Source organism: Fundulus heteroclitus, chromosome 18 (genome assembly GCF_011125445.2).
Source record: "Fundulus heteroclitus isolate FHET01 chromosome 18, MU-UCD_Fhet_4.1, whole genome shotgun sequence".
In the NCBI taxonomy this organism is placed as follows: domain Eukaryota; kingdom Metazoa; phylum Chordata; class Actinopteri; order Cyprinodontiformes; family Fundulidae; genus Fundulus; species Fundulus heteroclitus.
Window position 1 is genome coordinate 1,916,017 of NC_046378.1, and position 19,520 is coordinate 1,935,536.

The 19,520-nt window shown below is 43.4% G+C and overlaps 1 protein-coding gene across 2 annotated transcripts in view; it reads right to left on the minus strand.

Annotated features, from left to right (window-relative positions):
* phldb1b (pleckstrin homology-like domain, family B, member 1b) overlaps positions 1–19,313 on the minus strand; it is a 152,057-nt gene extending 132,744 nt beyond the window's left edge. Inside the window, exon 1 of one of the 2 annotated variants that reach the window (XM_036149399.1) lies at positions 19,245–19,313. In XM_036149399.1, coding sequence (XP_036005292.1) covers positions 19,245–19,271 — 27 coding nt within the window. In that variant the 5' untranslated portion in view covers positions 19,272–19,313. Of the gene's footprint in view, positions 1–4,548; positions 4,794–19,244 lie in introns of those variants that run through there. The other variant, XM_036149401.1, reaches the window with a different exon arrangement.
* Positions 19,314–19,520: the final 207 nt, after the last annotated feature.

The following is a 19,520-nucleotide window of genomic DNA, read 5'->3' on the forward strand; positions in this document are numbered from 1 at the left end:
GTAACCAATGGAACCCTTTATTCTGCTGTGTAGCAGAAAATCGTGAAGGATAGTGTCCGCCCATCAGTTTGTAACCTTAATGGTAAATGGCCTGTACTTGTATAGCACTACACCAAGTCCAGAAGAATCCAAAGCACTTCACACTACATTCAGTCATTCATATGCTGACGGTGGTGAGCTACATTTGTAGCCACAGCTGCCTTGTGGCAGACTGACAGAAGCGATACATGGCATATATCAATACCACCGGGCCCTCTGACTATCGCCAGCAGGTAAAGTCTCTTGCCCAACGCCCAGTGACTGAGACAGTAGTGGAGGGATCAAACTAGCAACCTGCTAGTTACAGGACGTACTCCTTATCTCCTGCGCCGCACAACACTTAGGCTTATGTCCACCTCTGAATAGCTCAACAAAACCAACTAAAGGGTCTAGAGTGGACTAGTCAAAGTCAGGGCAGGAGTCAGCTTCAGATGCTGTGGTGTGACCTTAAAAAGCTCTTTAATGCTTCAAACCGCTACAATGTACAAACATTTCTGCAATAAGACAGCAGGCAAAACATTCCTTGTCCGTTATTGCAAATGCTTCATGACATTAGTTGCAGCCAAAGGCAGCACAAGAAGTTCTTAGGTATAGGGGGAAATTACTTTTCCACATAAGGCCTGGTTGCTTGGCTTTCTTTTCATTAATGAAATAAATTATCATTTAAAAAAACTGCATTAAGTTGACAAAAGAGCAAAAAGAGGATAATTCTGTAGGGGAACAAATACTGCTTTAACAGCTCTGCTGGGGTGCATCCATCCATATTCTATACCCTCTGCATCTTTGCAAGGCTGCTGGTTCCCGTGTCAAGTGGCCACCGGACTAGAGTTGTTGTTCACCCTGGAAGCCAGTCAGAGCAAGACAGAGACGCAAAGAACTGCTAGCCCTGCACATACACCAATCAGAAAGGTCCCTGCTGGGATTCAAAACCAGGACCTTCCGGCCAAGTCAACAGTGGACGGGTGGCTTTGATGCAAATGGCCTTCATCTCCAAGAGGTTTGCACTATAAACCATGAGATTACTAGAAGACTGTGACAGTGTTCCAGATGGTGAAAATCCAGCAATCCCCCTGCCTGATCATATTCAAGGTTACGAGCCTCATTAACAGCTTGAGGAGAGCAGAGATAGCAGCCATAGGAGGCATCAGGACCCAACGGAGGGGAGGGAATAGGGCTGGGTTAGATGTCTGTCAGGTTGGGGTTGAGGCGCTAGATAGAGTGCCTCTGTGCTGGCCTGATTATTCTCTCAACAGAATGAGCTCCCGTAACAAAGGATTTATTATCACAAGCCAGAGAGCGGCTGCAGCCATTTTCTCTGGCAGGCAGCTAAAAAATGTGGAGCAGCTCCGCTTTGGTTGGATGCTTCAGACAACAGCATACTCTGTGCGTGAGCCCCTCAGTCCATAAAGCCGCCAATGTTTGAGCTCGGTGGGAAAACCGGGGGACTGCAGTAGCAGCGTCCGGATCCACGCCTTCCATCCAGCTACACTAAGGCCAAAATTTCTGCTAAAGAGCAGATCAGGGGAGAAGTGCAGTTTAAATGAATAAATCATGTATAAACCCTCCACCGCTGGAGGAGTTTTAAGAAGTCCAAACCAGTGTAAAAACACAGCAGTCATCTTAAAGCAACTCAACAGCCATGTAATGGATTTATTATTCTGACATGAAGTTTTACACTGGCTGACAAGCTTATTGAGTTAGCTGATGTTAGTGCTGTCAGATTATAATCCACATACATTTTTTATGCTTAGAAAGCAACAAAAAGTTAACTGTAAATGAATGACTGCACTGTAGCTTGTATGTGTGTGTGTTCTTGTTCTTGCAGCTGAGAGAGAAGACTTTTTGCTCATTCTACTAGCAAAGCGAGGACTTTGACGTGAAACTGGGACAGAGAAAAGGTCCTCACTTTTTTTCTGGGGTTAGGTTTAGGACTGAGGAGTCAATCAGGTTTAGGTTAGGGTTAGGTATGAACTGGAAGTCATTAGGGTCAGGGTCAGGCCATAGAAAGGCCTACACAGGGAGTTGCTAACAAAATCTAGACGTAGTCAAAGCTATCAAAGCGTGGTCTGACAACACAGTATAAAGTTTTATTTTGATGGCTCCAAATGATGGATCCTTTGCTCCTTGAGAGCAGTACAGCTAGCTGTAAACAACACAAAAATGTTTCCAGTGCCAGTGACACTGCAAACTGAATCTTTTAAATTATCCTCACGACAAAGGATAAGGCTCTTTTTATATTCATGTGTGCTAAATCTTTTCTTTCTTTCTTTCTTTCTTTCTTTCTTTCTTTCCTCAAGCCGTTACTGTTCTTAGAAGTATATAAAAAAGATCGCCAGTGGCACTTCAGGGGCCTCATTTTAGGGACACTAAATGCTGAGACAGCATTTGTGATAAAAAAAAAAACATGAAGTGTCTTGATAAAAGTTTTTATCTCCCTTAAACTTACTCACATTTTTTCAGGTTGCAATTAAAGTTCAGGGTATTTCATTGAGATGCTGTGTGACGGAGCAATACGAAGTGCAGTATATCTGTGAAGAGGAAGGATACAGAACCTTTTCTTTATTTTTTTCCTATTTTCTACAAATAAATATCTAAAAACAGTGTCCCAAGCTTTTACCTCATGGTGCTCTGCTTTAGCATGGCCGTCCACCTAAACTGACAGGCTGGGCAAGGAAAGCATTAACCAGAGAAGCAGCCAAGAGGCCCATAGTCCAGCTATGACTTTTTCACTCCACAAACCTGGGAGGGGGGATTACATCAGACTGGCAAGTAGTGAGCCATTGTTGAAACAACCCTCATGTTTGTAGTTTAACACAAGCCATGAAGGTGACACGGCAAGCAGGTGGCAGAAGGTGCGCTGATCAGATGAGACCAAAACTGACCTTTTTGCCCAACATCAAAAAACTCTTTTATGTGACTGAAAACTAGAATTGCACATCACCCTAAACACTAGAACCCCCTTGGTGAAACATGTCGGTGGTAGCGTCCTCCTGTGGGGATGCTTTTCTTCAACAAGGATCAGAACAAATGGGAAGATGGATGGAGCCAAATACAGACGATGTGTAGAGTTAAACCTGTTAGAGGCTGAGAAACTTGAGTGGAGGTTCACCTTCTGGCGGAACGACGACGGCAGTCAGAACCGCGGCAGAATAGTTTAGATCAAAGGTAATTTGTGTGTTGGAGTGGCCCAGTCAAAGCCCAGACCTAGCTGCAATCCAGAATCTGTGACAAGACTTAAAACCTGCAGCTTATAGATGCTGTTTTTTTATACAATTTGTCTGAGTTTTTGTAAAGAATAATGGGTAAAAATGCAGCAAAAACAACCTGCAGTTTTCAGTGTATAATTGAATTAATTAAGAGAAAAAAATCTAATCAAACTAATCTGGCCTTGTGTGAAAAAGCAATTAACCCCCTAAAACTCAATGGCAGCAACATTGTCAGACTTTATTACTTTACAAGCATCAATGGCTTGTTTAAGGTCATGCCAGAGCGCCTCTACTGATTTAAGTCCGGAGTTTGACTAGGCCACACCAAAACCTTAATTTTTTAGTCATTCAGGGACGGGCTTCTGCCCAAGCATACTTGATGTGAGGGTCAAGAAGTGATGGCCGGACATTCTCCTCAGGAATTTTCTAGTAGAGAGCAATCCAGCAATTCCAGCACATTGTTCTTATCAAAACAGCCCCACAGAATATTTTCCACAAATCTTTAGGGATTGTAAAGATGCAAGTTTTGCTTTTACCTTAAAAAGCAATCAGAATAAATCATTAAGGGAGCAGATATCTTTTCACAGCCCTGTTCACCTCAGGCTGGCGTGTTAGGAAACGCTTTTATCTTGTCTGCCACTCTCTGACCTCATGGCGTAGAAACTCTTAGCCTATTTCACAGTGTTGTGTCTGTGTCACTGATAAACCAAAGACGCCTTCAGTCTGAACACCTAATCTTCAAGAAACGATGCCTGTCGGCGACAGAGGCCGTGCCAGGTTGATAAGTGGGACCAAAAAAAGGCTGCCCTTTTGGACTATCAGTGGAAAAACACAGGTTCTCTAATGCACTGTACCACATGCTTCCAAAGTCTTTAAGCAACACATCACTCGCTACAATAAGCGAGCCAACATTTGTTTTTTTTGCCACTGATAACAGTGTAACAAGTGCAACTGGGAAATGTAACCAAAGGCGACGTTTGGCTTAGAAAAGACCCAAGCAGTCACATAAAGAACTGGTCTGAAGAAGCTTGTGTTCTTACTCCTTATCTGAAAATAACTAGAAAAGTAAGAGATCAGGCCAGGAAAGGCAATTCTTCCACTTTGTTTAAATCAGACTGAAACGCACAGAGTGTTCTGCAATCTGCCTCCACGTACACCTGCAATAATCACACTGCACACACACACACACACACACACACACACACACACACACACACACACACACACACACACACTGAGTTCCTCAGAAACCTCCAGCCAGCAGCCATCCTTTGATCGCGGCGTGGTAACGAGTCTGTTTTACCTGATGGAGCTGCTGGTGATGAGCCGCTGCAGGCTGTCTGCTCCAACCGCACAATTAAACGACCTGTCCGCTGCAGCTCATGGAGATGGAGTGCTGCTGCTGCTGCTGCTGCTGCTGTCCCAAAATTCAACAACTCTGACAAAGATCCCAAAGAGGAAGCTTCACCGCTCTCCGCTAGCTCCTCTCACTCTCTGCCTCTTATTGACACACACATTCTCACAGTCTGTTACTGGCTGTCACAACACACACCGATCTGGAGCCATGTGGCTGAAACTCTGTTAGTCGGCTGGCTGGCTGGCTGGCTGCTGCTGCTGCTGGACACCTCCCACCACCTCTCCTCCGGATCACATGCTCCAGCTTTCATTCTCTCTCTCTCCTTCAGCATTGCCAGTCCTCCACCCATTCCATCCCCGCACTCACTCTGTCCCCTCACCGTGCCAACGCTCAGGGTTCCTTCAGCAGGGAGACACAAGGCACTCATTCTTCTGGATGAAGAAACGCCTTGTTTTCCAGGAGAGGCCGCACAAATGTTAACCTGAGACTGGACTCATAGGTAAACATGGGCGCTGAAAATAGGGCGGAATACAGTCAGGGGGTGAATATGGACTGGAAAACAGCCACGTACTCTCTCACACTGGAAGTAGTGTTCCTGTTAAAATGTTTTGCCTCTGATAGAGATACTCTGACCCTGGAGACCAGCGAGAAGGAACACCAGATAGAGAGGTGTTATATTCGGAGTTAGTCGGCATATTAGATTTTTACAGTGGGGTTCAGTTTGGAGCTTTAGAGTAATCAATATCTTTCATGCGGTGAGAAAACTGTTTAGTGTCTCTGCTTTGAATAAAGATCCGTTTCCCCACAGGCTGAAACTTAAAGGCTAGTCTTTCTGTTCTCTGAAAACAACTTCAGTCTGAAAAATGTCTCAGTAGTTCATGCAAACCCTGTTTTGTCAACCTGTTAAGAACCATCACATTAGATTCTTGGCATTAGCATAGAAGTTTATTGGGATGTGAATCAACACTATCTATTGGATGAAGAGCAAGGTGGTGTAAAAATGGACCAATAATCCCTCTGACAGGTGATCTAAGGCTCAGGAATAGCTAAAACTGCAACATTACTGGCTGTTCTCCAGACCATCAAACAGTTTAGAACTTCACCTCCATCCGATTAGCTCTGGTATATTTTAGTGAGCTTTATATAGCCGTTTTTGATCTGTTCATTCGTTCAGCAAGATGTTTAAAACTGCAAACAAATAATGAGGAACAATCCTGCTCTCAATTCTGTTCTTTCTGAATATACTTTTAATCATTTAGTGTTGCCATGTGAGTGACTGGCAACCTGTCCGGGGTGTACCCCGCCTCTCACCCAATGACAGCTGGAGATAGGCACCAGCCCTGCTGCAACCCAGCATGGATAAGCGGGTATAGAAAATGGACGGAAAGTTTAGGGCGGCATCGCAGAGGGAAACTGTATAGTTCCTTTTACACCGGCTCCATTTGGCTGGGCTCTGCTCCACTCCACCCGCTTTGCGAGCATTTCGAATAGTTTTTTTCATACGGGGCTGGTTTTTTTCTGTTTTTTATTCTGCTGTCTAAGGAGACCGGCTGGTGGCACAAATAAGCTCTTGTTCTATTCCTGTACACAACAAACCCGAATGTAGAGAAACATTGTAAACTGTAATTGAGAGAAAAACATCATGCAGGGTTTCCCCAGGAAAACTGGCTATTCCTGGCGGTACTAACACAGCCATTGATTATTTTGACAGCCTTACGACATACCACCTTTGGTATCACTGTTATTGTTCTATAAAAATGTATTTAAAATAAATAAACAAATGCCTGGTGGCCCAGACTTATAATAATGTGGAACCCTGATCATGGCTTCAAATCTTATATACTTGCCTGCTGGTTCCATCTCAGTTCCAGTTTCTCCACCTTCAAGACTTCTACGACTTCAGACAGACGCAGTCATTGGGTTAACACAGTTTAGCAGATAGTTGCTCTCAGTCTCAGTGCTAATCAAACATTTTTTTCAGCCACTGTCAACTCTTTTCAGTGCAGTTTCACAGATTACCTCACACATCATTTGTTGGACTCTTATGACATATTGCCTTGCAGTACATGACAAATGCATTATATGCTTTTCTGCATTCCACTGGACCCTAGAAGGGACATTGGAGGAAAAAAAAAACACTTTTTGGTAGGACCATGACAGATTTTTGCAAGATTTTGTAAACTTGCATCTTGTTTATTTCTGTCCCTAATGTCCTGTTGGGACTAAAGAGAAAACAAAACAGGTCAGTTAGAAACAGGTAATGGAAAACAGCTAGTTAGCATTAGCGTTGGGGTATATTTTCAAAGTCTTGGTCTCTTGACTACAATTTTACTCGTTCCTGTCTTGGTCTTGGGCATGAAGAACTTGAGATTTCATTCTAAAGAGCAGTGAAGAAATTTACTCAGAGTAAATAACTGGACGTTTTCCTGTCTGTACAATCATGGTGGAAGAACGGCGTATTCAGTCATCCGCCTCCTTCTGTTGCTAGGTCAGCAAACATTTAGCTAGATGTATGTGATCTTTGGAGTTGTCTGGTTTGTTTCTTTCATGAAAACAACGCTCCATCATCGCTACACGCTCTTTCAGAAGGAACGAATGCCACTATTCAATCACTCAGTGCAATCTGTCGTGAAAATGTCTTGTGAATCGGCACGACATAAATAAAATTGATACGAATACCACATTGGGTTCTCCTACAAGTTGCAGCAATGCAGCTAAAGGCCAAAACACACCAGATCCAATATGGTATCAAATCGGACAGTAAGTTGGGTCTTATGATGTCATAGCTATTAGAAGACACTTGCATTTTCCTGCGACTGTGTCTCCAACTAAGATAGCCCAGGGGCGTCATGCGTAAAACAGTGCTCAGAGTTCATGCTAAAAGTTGGAGGTGGCGAGAAATTGTGAAGCTTGCGGCAAAGAAATACCGTCATATATATAAAAACCAAGCGTGGATGGGTCACCACACACGCCACATTGATAAATCCAGATGCACAAGAAATAATGCTCACCTTCACATGTATCTTGGGCTGCCCTGTCCCCGCCCCTAAATACAGATGTAAATCTGCACAAATATCTGGAAAGCACCCACCATGTGTCCAAATAACCATGGCAGCTATCAGACAGTCTCAGAGACGCCTTCAGGGATATTTGTAGTGAAAATTTTCACCACTAGGTGTGCTGCTGAGCTCTGCCTGTAGACCAAAACAAGATGTGTGATAAGCCACGCCTCTGTCTACCTCCCTTCTAGCTGCAACCCTGCTGTGACATCCAGACGAGAAGGTGACAATGTTTGCTTCAGTTCTTCTCTTTTTGGCAAACTTTTCAACCCGATTTAAAACCGTTTAAAAGTTCACATCCTTATTTTTAGTTGGCCCACAGCACAGTCACAGTAAGCTTATAGAGAGGACTCCGTTAGATAAAGACAAGTAAACGTACATTAATTTTAGTAAGGATGTATAAAGGTTTTACAAAAGACCATTTCTAATTTGTGTTTCTTTACAATTTTGGTAATAATAAAGGAAAAAATCAATAAAAAGTTGATTAATTATAATAAAATATATTTTGTAATCATAGCAAAATCCGGTAGGCTATGCATTCAATTCAAATTTTGTTTTTTATTTATACAGCGCCAATTCATGAAACATGTCATCTCAAGGCACTTTCCAAAGTCAAATTCAATCAGATTATACAGACTGGTCAAAAAATTTCCTATCTAAAGAAAACCAGTAGATTGCATCAAAGTCTTGACAAGCAATATTCACTTCTACTGAAGAAGCGTAGAGCCACAGTGGACAGTCGTCTACATTGTCCATGGCTTTGCAGCAATCCCTCATACTGAGCAAGCATGAAGCGACAGTGGAAAGAAAAACTCACCATTAACGGATACGTATAGCCATACTGTCCCAGATCGGGTAAAAACTGCATAATTAGCTTGTTGTGTGAACCAGGCATAAAGTGGTCTTTACTGCTTCATTTAGGACCAGCACTGTGTAACTATTTCTTATTTTGATCCATTACCTAATTCCTGCTTTGTTATGCATTGAAAAGATTCTTTGCATGTTTGTCTCAAGATCCAAAAATACCTGCAGCTTCTTTGCCCAACAGCTTGTAGAACGGGTTCAGACAGCTATAAAACTGACCACTAGGGTGGATTTATTTCAGGGGAGAAAAAGTTGTCTGGACAGTCTAGCAGCTATAAAAGGGGAACTCAATTATGCGTTTGTTGTGGCATAGAAAATTATGCAGACTTACTGTAAATAGGCAAGCCTCAAAGGAGAGAAATATTCATTGTGTTACTATTTTTCTCTCCTGCAGGAGTTTGTGTTTGTGGGGAGCATAACAGCCTCAGACTCTAACCAAACCGGTCATTTAGATTTACTCAGAATGATGTCTAAACCCCAGTAAAAACCACTGTGTGTACAATTTACAGGCTGAATGTCCTGATCCAGAAAAGCTTTCCTTCTGGATGTGACAAACTCCACATTCCTCACATTCCTGGAAGCCTGGGTGGGATTTAACATGATTTAGGTAGAGTGCATTCATCTGTCAGCCTAAATCACACAGCTGGCCCGTCACCCTGATAAACATCCCCGCCAGGCTGGCCTATCCCAGCCTTGATGAACCCGTTTATCTGAGAAGGCATTCTGCCGCGGTGAAGGCAGCTGGTGGGAAAGGTTTTCTGCAGAGACTGAGCTAGAAACTATCAGCATGGGTTGATAGGGGTGGCAATCAGGACCGAGAGGCCTCCCTATGTCCCGTTCCACTGTTGTTCTTTGTAGAATAGAAACAAGCAGCAGCTCTGACTCCCACCATGATCACCTACCCACAGTTCCAGCCTCTCCGGCTGCACCGTCTGCTGTCTCCTTTAAAAGCTTGGAACCCGTAACTCTCTCAGAAGCAGAGATTTGCCTCCATCTTTTTTTTTTTTCAAACAACAGTCAGAACTGTCAGAAATGGTGCTGTCAACAAACAGTGACCTCTCGGTCAGGTGACAGAGGGCTTGATCTTAATGTGCCTTTACTTAGTTAAATAGAGATTAGGAATAACATGCTTCTCTAAAGGCGAAAATGGCTGTAATTTATTACAAAATCCACAAAGCAGATACATTTCCTGAAATCATTGCAGATTCAAGACTGGTTCAAAGAGATGGGCTTAATGCGGTCTAATATCGGACCCAATACTGTCATCATTCTTGGACTAAACATCAGACTGAAGCCATGGAACTGCATGCTCCCCTGTTGCTGCAGGACAAATTATAAAATTTTAGCTGAAAGATTTTTGCTCCATTTAAAAAGTAAAACACACACATAAATCTGGTAAACTATATAGAAGCAGATGTTTCAAATACAATGAAGGAAGGGTTTTTTGGTTTAAAGTGCAGGTACAGGTGTCAGTGGACAGTCTCCTCCTGCAGGGGGAGCACTCTGAAGCTGCAACACACATGAAATCTTCTAGTGTTAAAACAGAAGATGGACGTTTGGTGCCAACATTTAGAGGTGGAGGTCATGTTGGACTGACACAGTGATAATAACGGATGAACACCACATGATTGACAGGGAGCTTGAGCTGTAACAGCGTCAGTAGTCTGTAGAGCCACCTTTCTCTGAACAAGCTGCTGGTGTGCGTTTCTATCACTACTGCACATCCCAGGGTCACAATGTTTTCCCTTCTCTTCACTGCTGGAAGGTGACGCTCCACTCTGTCTCAGTTCTTCTGGCAGGTTTTCTCCCTGTAGTGTCCTCTATTTGGCCCCATCGCTTTTCCCATCAGACTCATTTTCCTGACCCAGCTGAGGAAAACCCATCCCTACTGGGGGGGTCATGGCCGAGTGGTTAGAGCAGTGCGCTTGCAGTCAGAGAAGGATGCAAGTACCCAGTTCGACCCCCAGTACCTGCACTCTGGGTCCCTGAGCAAGACCTTTAACCCCAGATTGCTCCCCGGGCGCAACACATGGCAGCCCACTGCTCCCCGAGGGTGATGGGTTAAAAAGCAGAGAACAAATCTCGTTGTAATGTATGTTTCAATGACAATAAAGATGATTTACTATATTATATTATTTATTACTCCATGATGCTAGCTGGCACCATGATGTTTCAGAAGGGGGATGCTGTGCTCAGAGTCATGTGACATTTTAGTTTTCAGCCACACAAATGCCGGGCAACAAGTTCGGTTTTGGGTCTCATCCGACCAGAGCATCTTCTTCCACATGCTATGGTGCAAAAGGCCAGCTTCACATGGCCCAATATTTATAAAGTTATCCTGATGATATATTCTGAAACAATGCATCTGGACATTGCTTCAAGAATCCTAGAGAGTTGTTATAAGAACCCAGTAACGCAGTCGTAACTTCAGCTTTGGCAAGGATTTATTTCGACGGTATTTTCAGGTAACAACATTCTTGAAAACGGACTTGTGTAAAGTTCCACTAGAGCCATGACAGCTTTAAACCGGGTTTTACAATTTCCTTTCACCGCCTGTCTGGACGGAACAGTGCTAGCCAATAATCCCTGGGTCCAAGGCCCGGTTCTTTGTTGTGGGACTGCCACGGTGTGCAGATGAGCCCACAGGTAACGACACATCACCAGGGGGTCGAAGGGAAGCTTGTCTATAATTGAAGCGCACACGCCCACCCCCTCACACTTGGCACAAAGAGCCGTCTGCGACAGTAAAAGCTCTCTGTCCTTTCATCTCTGATGAAAAGCATATTTGGCTCTGCCCCCACTCTTCCCCGGCACCCCCGCACCAATTCAAATCCTAACGCCTTTATAGAAACATACAGCACAGCGCTGCAGGGCCGAGCAGAGGGAAGTACTCATTATGAACATCAAAGGCCTCAATAGGCGCTGACTCCATCCTGGGAGATGATTGGAGTAGCTCACTGAGTGAACAAAAAAAAATCCCCAACGTCCCTGCGCACCTCTCATACCCTGAACTCAGAAGGCAAGTCAGTCATGAGAGGGAGAGGAATGTGAACACACAAATGAAACGGGCCGTCACCGTTAGCCATGGTGCGCTGCTGTCGATAACATGGATCTGAGTCCAACGTGTGGCCGCTGGACTCGGGGGGGCTGCAGTCATGCTGTAGGCTGCCACAGAAAGCTTTCACTGAACATCTCTGTCCCGTCTGTGGCTGCCACATGCTGTCTTTAAGTTGAAAGGCCATTCCTGGGCTCAGAGATTCAGACTGAAGTCTGTGAGCTGCTGCTCTGCTACAGGCCACATTTATAAGGTGGACAGCAGAGTACCACCCCCACCTAGTGCCTGTCATCAGTACTACCTCCTGTCTGAGCATGGAAATGTGCAGCGGGTCTTCTGATAAAACTACATCCATTAGATGGCCTGGGTTACATGAAGCAGAGGTGGGTAGAGGAGCCAGAAATGAAGCACCACTTTAACATATTTTTACTCAAGTCAAAGTAAAAAGTACCCAACCAAGAATTACTCAAGAGTAAAAAAGTATTTGGTAAGGATGCTACTCAAGTGGTGGGCTAGTGGTTAGAGCTCAGAGCTTTGGTCCCAGAGGTTCTGAGTTCAACTCCCACAAGCTGCCATTCTGGGTCTCTGAGCAAGACCCTTAACCCCCAATTACTCCCCAGGCGCCGCACAGTGGCAACCCACTGCTCCCCAAGGGATGGGTTAAGATGCAGAAGTGAATTTCTCCATTGTGAGATCAATAAAGTTCAGTTATTATATTTATAACAACTGATTTAATGTTTAAAAATGATGCAATCGGTCAGGCAACAATATTAAATGATGTACAAATTCTGGTATTTTAATTACAAAGACGTAACAACTTCAGGCAGAGGAAACACTTTTCTAAACAATGTTTTTCAACAAACAATGCATGGAAACCAAGCCGGTAATGTGTATACAGTAAGTTAAGACGGTGAAAAGAACTTCTAACAACAATATCTACTGTTTACTGTATGGTTATGGTTGACCTGTATATGGCTCCATTAGCTCAGCAGATAGAAAATACCATTAAAACAACAAAGCTTGTGTACAAACACAAAGTCTCACCTTACTATAAATTGTAGACATGTCTCTGTGGTGCATTTGTGGTTGAAACAAGTTTGTTCTTTATTCAGTGAAGTTACAGTGACTAGAGTAGCCAGGCATTTTACTCTAGTCAGAGTAGCCAATCTTCTTCATAATATTCTTCTCCTAGAAGTACATTTTGTTCAAAAAGTTGCTCAAGTAAATGTAACTGAGTAAATGTAACTGAATAAATGTAACTAGCTGCATTTAGCTGAGGAGCTGGAGAGCTCTTTCAGTGACAGACTGCTCCAAGGAGCGCCTCCACAGGTCCTTCATCCAGTAGCTGATGTACTTTATAGCCACCACTGCTCCCAACAAACTCGCTGTTTACATCCCTGCTGTTGTTCCACAGTGTTCTTTTTCAATTATTGTAAATAGTCTGATTTGTTTTTTTACGCATAAATATACATACATGCTTTGCAAATTATTTAAAATCCCCCTACTCTGTTGCACGCTTCTTTAATTTCTTGAGTTTGCTAATCTGAATAGCTGTACGTTATATTTTTCTTGTGTTGTAAATTTGCTGTTGGCTGCTTGTATACCTGGATTGCTTCACAGTGAGACAACAAAGGATCTTTCTATTCTGCTTTATTCTTGTTCCTACAGTAACCCATTCTGAGGTGGAGGACAGAATATAGCACAGCAGTGTGAGGAGAAACCCAACAAAAAGTGGCCGCTGTTTGAACAGCCGAGGCAAGGAAATTTCACATGTGGATACAGAATTTGTCCAACATCCTTCCTGCCTCCAGACTCCCTGGAAGACTTTCTTTTGGAATAAAGGTGCTGTGAGAAAAATGACCAAATGGTTTTTGGACACAGAGGCACTTCAGGTGTTCAGACAGCACTAAATGTCTACAGCTAATAATGTTATACTCCACATCCACAACTATGACCTATAAAGGGACAGTGTGTAACTAATTTGACTTTTAATTAGCAAAAATCAAGTATTGCTTTTATAAATACATATTCTGTGAAAGTCACATCAGAAATTAAAGTGTTGTCATAGCTTAGAATTAGATGTTAATAGATACATAGTGCACTTAATAGGAGGCGCCGTGTTGCGTCGCTATTTCTGATTTCAGTAGCCAAAAGGAGACAAACAAACTTGTCAGCCGTGTTTCCCCCAACTGTCTTCTGTATGACTTAGACTTAGACTTTCTTTATTGTCATTTTGTATGCACAGAGTGCATACAAAATTTTCATACAGCTCAGAAAAATTGCAGTAACTCTACAGGATACATTGCAGTGAATTACAGTACAGGATAAAAATGCAGTAATAAATCGCAGTTCAGTTACAGGAAAAGTTCCAATTGACTTCCGGGTAAAGTGCAGCAGTGAACAGTAGGCAGTTTAAATGTAAACAAATGTAAACATGCAGTAAGTTTCCAATAAAGTGCTGCAGTGATTCAACAGTGGACAGTTGCATTGTAAACAATTATGCAGTAATTTCGGGTAAAGTGCAGCAGTGATATTGGAGACTAAGAGTTGAGCAGCATTTATAATGCTGGATAAGGGTACTTTACAAATGTGCAAATCAGCGAGTGTGGTACACAGTCCATTTTATACTTCAGCAGTTCAACAGTCTGATGGCAGCAGGGAAAAAGCTTTTGCAGAACCTGGTGGTCCTGCAGTGGATGCTGTGGAACCTCTTCCCAGAGGGCAGCAGGGAGAACAGTCCATGGTGGGGGTGTGAGGGGTCCCTGATGATGTTACGGGCTCGGGACACGCATCGCTGTGATGAAAGGTCCTTGATGGAGGGAAGAGGAGCCCCGATGATCCCTTCTGCTGTCCTCACGTTCTTCCAGTCGGAGGCACTGCAGCCTCTACACCACACAGAGAGACAGCTGGTCAGAATGCTCTCTATGGTGCTTCTGTAGAAGGTCTTAAGGATGGGTGGGGGCAGGTGGGCTCTCCTCATCCTCCGCAGGAAGTACAGTCGCTTTTGTGCCTTCCTCACCAGTGACGTGGTGTTCACAGACCCGGTGAGGTTGTCCGTGATGTGCACCCTGAGGAACTTGGTGCTGCTGCCCACCTCCACAGCTGAGTTATTGATGAGCAGTGGAGCGTGGTGAGGCCGGTTCTTCCTGAAGTCGATGATGAGCTCCTTCGTCTTCTCCACGTTCAGGATCAGGCTGTTGTCTTTGCACGGGCCCACCAGCTGCTCCACCTCCTCTCTGTAGTCCTGGTCGTTGTCATCCCTGATCAGACCCACCACCGTCGTGTCATCTGCAAACTTCACGATGTGATTAGTGGTGAACCTGGGGGCACAGTCGTGTGTCATCAGGGTGAACAGCAGGGGGCTCAGGACGCAGCCCTGAGGGGAGCCCGTGCTGAGGGTGATGACATCAGAGGTGTTCTGTCCGACCTGGACTGACTGAGGTCTGTTGGTGAGGAAGTCTAGCAGCCAGTTGCGAAGGGGTGTGTTGAAGCCCAGATGTTCCAGTTTTCCCACCAGATGCTGTGGGATGATGGTGTTGAATGCGGAACTGAAGTCCAGGAACAGCATCCGCACGTGCGTGTTCTTCTCCTCCAGGTGTGCCAGGCTCAGGTGAAGAGCGGAGGAGATGGCGTCCTCAGTGGAGCGGTTCCGTCGGTGGGCAAAATTAAGACGTGCTGTTGTTAGAGGAGTATAAACAAGCAGAGATGACCGCAGATCATTCTATTTTATGTTTTCTGTTGAAATGGAGGGAAACACACACTCTTTGTCCAGCGAGAGGGAAGAGAAAGTAACCATGATAAGAATAAGAAAATAAACCGGGAGAAAATAAGAGTCTACATCGGAGTAGCTATTATTACCAGATGGAGTTGAGACAATTCATGAGGGGTAGGGATTTAAAGTGGATGCAGAGACTGACGCCTTACTGCTGGTTAGTCGTTTGTTCATCTTCCTCTCAGGGAGTATGTGTGCACGCGGAGGGGTGGAGTGATATGTCGACTGGTTCACGGTGTCTATAGCACAGCAGCATGAACGGGTCTCTTTATAATTTTAGAGCCCAAATAAGCAACTTCACATTCAGAAACAAGCCCCAAAAAACCATTTCACACAATGATCGTAGCTATTAGCAGTAGCTTGGTACCAAATACATGGAGGACATGTTTACATTGTCACATTTATGACCCTCCACGGCTGCTGTAGCAGTTATCGCGCGCTTAATAGTGAGGTCGTTTGTAATTGATTTAGCGGGCACATTGGGGCTTTAAGATGTAGAAAATAATAATATAGAAAATGACAGAGATTTCAAAAGTCGCTGAGGCTTCCAAGTGGCAAAAACGACAAAGAGAGGTGAAAAGACCAAAAAGTTGGAAAAAAAAGCACAATAAAGTTGCATAATTATGTAAAATTCAAATTGTTGCTAAGTAACCACATGCTTTAAAGGGCTTTCTACTCTTGTCAAAATCTTTGATCTGCAAAGTGCTGTGAATGTATTTTTAACTCAGCCTTTCATGGACACACAGGGACTTCACGATCCAGATGGTGAAGCTAAATGCACCACTTTTTAATCTTTCACACACACTGACAGACAAAAACTGATTCCTGTGTCTCTTGAGAAAGACAATTAGTTAGATGACTAATCTGGAGAGTGATTGAAAGCCTGCAGCGTGATGCAGCCATGATGGTGGCAGCATCATGCTGCGGTGATGCTTTTCTACAGCAGAGACAGGGAAGACAATTCTCCCCCCGAAGCTTGAAACACCCGACTTAGCAGAAATACAAAATCAACACAAAGTGGCAGTACAGGTTACAAAAACACTGGCTCTTGCATTGGTTGTTTTTGTCATTCTTTGTTAATATTTAATAAAAATCATTCAGCTGATCCAAAAGACTGCAGAGAGAAAGTTTTACTCCAGTTCTAGCTTTTATTGATTTGTAAAAAACCTGAAAAACATGACCAAACTTAATCTATATTAACATTTTCACCTGAAAAAACTAAAACCAACAAGAAACAGCATGCTGCTGTGGTTGGAGCTGAAAGTCTTACTCTGGTCTAGTCCTTTCTAACCTTTTTTTATCATTATCATCAAGATCATTAGTTCACTGTGTCTGTGTCCTTATCCCAACCTATTAAACAGCAGTCCCTTTCTTTCCTTTGTGAGTTTTCCTCTCACTTTCTACACTAAACACAAACACTTGGCCCGGGAAAAGTGTCTCCCCTCTTCTGGACGGTCAGAACAGCTGGTACTAACAGGTGAGAGTGTAAACTGACAAGGAAACAACATGGTTTCTCACAGCTTCACAGAGGTCTGCCATGTCGTCACTGTGTAGAAGCTGATTTCTGAGCAGAACTTGAGCCATTTAAAGGAGCAATAAGCAAAATTTCATTATTTTAGATAGAAAGAACAAAAAACAGTTTTGTGAAGAACTAAAGGGATCTTTTTAGATGGACTGTGGTTAAACGTCACACACTATCACTCTGAGTTGTTCTCCCATCTCGTTTACAGGCGCGTACATGCATGCATGTGCAGTACGTGCACGTGAACAGCTGTTTCCTCCCTGCCCATAAAATGCCACGCCAGGCACAAAATGGCAGAGAGTACGCCCATCGGATCAAAAGGTTCTTTTGCTAACAGCATTATAAAGTTATGAATTTCTTATTTCCTCAATTGACTTGTTCCTCTGAAAAGTGATGCTGTGATTTTATTTTGGTCGGCAGACAGTGCTCAAGCTCCGCCTAGTGGTTAAAAATCGCTTATTGCTCCTTCATTTTCTGTGATGGAAGCAATTTAAATATGGCTTAAAACATTTTACAGTGTATTAATGTCCAAACAAAAATGTTTTAAACGGAAAACAGATTTTGTTTTCTTAGTACAGGTTAAGCACAAAACATCCAGCAACTCTGATACTTGTAGCAACTCTGACCTTAGCTTTTCTACAAAAGTGATGCAAGTGTGACCAGATAAATAAATCACCGTGTCATCAGCATACATTCCCTGGGATTACATAAAGTTGCAGGCTGTGAAGACCATGAAGTCCAATATAAATGGGGCCTAAAATATTTCCTTGTGGAACCACCGTTCCAGTTTATGAGAGAATGACTGAATACTGTCAATTTCCTTTTTCATTCATGAGTGGCTTTTTGTTTTAGGTTCTCCATCTAAAAAACAGCCACTCTCTCATGAAACCAGTTTTTGGCCTGTCTTTTTCTTTTTCTTAAATCATGAACTCTGACCTTAACAGAGGCAAGTGAGGCATTGAGTGCTTTATATCTGGTTCTTTTGTGACCTCCTGGGCTGGACGAGTTGGTGATGTGTTAATTGACTCATTTTGGTGGGTGGGTCACTCCTGGGAAGGTTCAATCTTTTTCCATGTTTTCTTTATTTGTAGATAAAGGCTATAAATTTGGTTCCCTGGTGTTACAAAGCCTTAGTAGTCTTTGTAACCCTTTCCAGAAAACAACTTTGTTTAGTTCTGATTAAGTGATTTCTTGATCCTAAAAGTTGGAGACTAATCTGACCTGGGTGGCAAAAATGAAAATTAAGATTCCTAATTCCTGATTTAATGGTGGGTGTGATTACTTTTTCACACAGGGCCAGGTTGTTTTTTTCCTTCAGTAAATGATGTAGGGTCCATTACTTTGGAAGGGGGTAAACCATTTTCCCAAGAAGGACTCAAATCCTAATGATTTCTTTGCTAGACAACACAGAACCTGGCAAAGTATTTTTGTCAAGTGACTATTTAATAATTTCTGAAGAAACAGTGGGTAGGTTCTGTGGAGCAATAATGTCTAAAACCAGACTGTAAATGATGTATGATGTGTTTCTAAGAAAACCAATAATTACTCTGAAAAGGAGGAACGGTGTATAGACGCTGATATCATGGGGGCTGCCAGACATTGAACAGGTTCTATTAGGGGAGCTTCCCATTTATGAAAATAAACAACTTTGTACGTATGTGTTTGAACGTGTAGAATGACCAGTCAGCAGACTGGTGCCTGACTGATCACCACACAACCGTGAAACCAAACACATCACAAGGGTCAGAAAGATTTATCAGGGTCCACAAGGAGCAGATGGTGCGGCCCCCAAAGAGCCCTGACGTCAACCTCCCTGACTCCAAGTGGGCTTCCTCCATCACAAACATGTCCAAAAGAAAAAAAGACAAGTAACACTGATTCTGTTTCACTCTTTAAAGTCGGTGAGTCCTCCTGCTCCTGAGCAGTAATTATCACCTCAGTGCCACGGCACAGACTGAGCAGCAGCTTTGAACTCTGAAAAGCCCGACAGGTCTGCTCCGAGGAGCATGCTGCCTCGCTTTAAAGGGACGGGACTCAAAGCCTGCACATTCCAGCTGCGTTATGACACAGTAAACAGGGGGTTTCAGCTAGCAACAGTTTCTTCCTGTGATGAGGCATGGTGGTAGTTCCTCCTCTTCCTCAGTATCTGTTCTGCATTTCCACTGAGAACTGAATATTTGGTCACTTAATGTTAAAGATTATCTTCAAGATAAAATTCACAAAGGTGATGTGGTCAGGGTGTCTCACCTCAAGACAGAGAGCAACTAAATACGGGATATTTTTGTACATGAATCACTGAGGGCTCACTCCCCCACCCAGTCATCACATCAACAGAAAACACTCAGTTGTGACTCAAACTGATGTCCTTACCTTGAATCGTACTTTCTTGAGCATCATCCTTAAATAGCAGTGGGGGGAAAAAACCCAGATCCTAACAGGCGATCGGACGTTAGAGAAGGTTTCTGATCTTGAGTTCCATCCAGGAAAACATAATAAAATTAAAAAAAAACTAGATATAGCAAAGTTCTGCCAATCAGTGCTGATCCAGTCAAACCATGCAGACGGAGTCACCGGATGCCCTGCAGTGTGACGCTGCCTGCCGGCTGTGTGTTTAACCACACCAGAGACAACAGCGTCTGCCCTCCC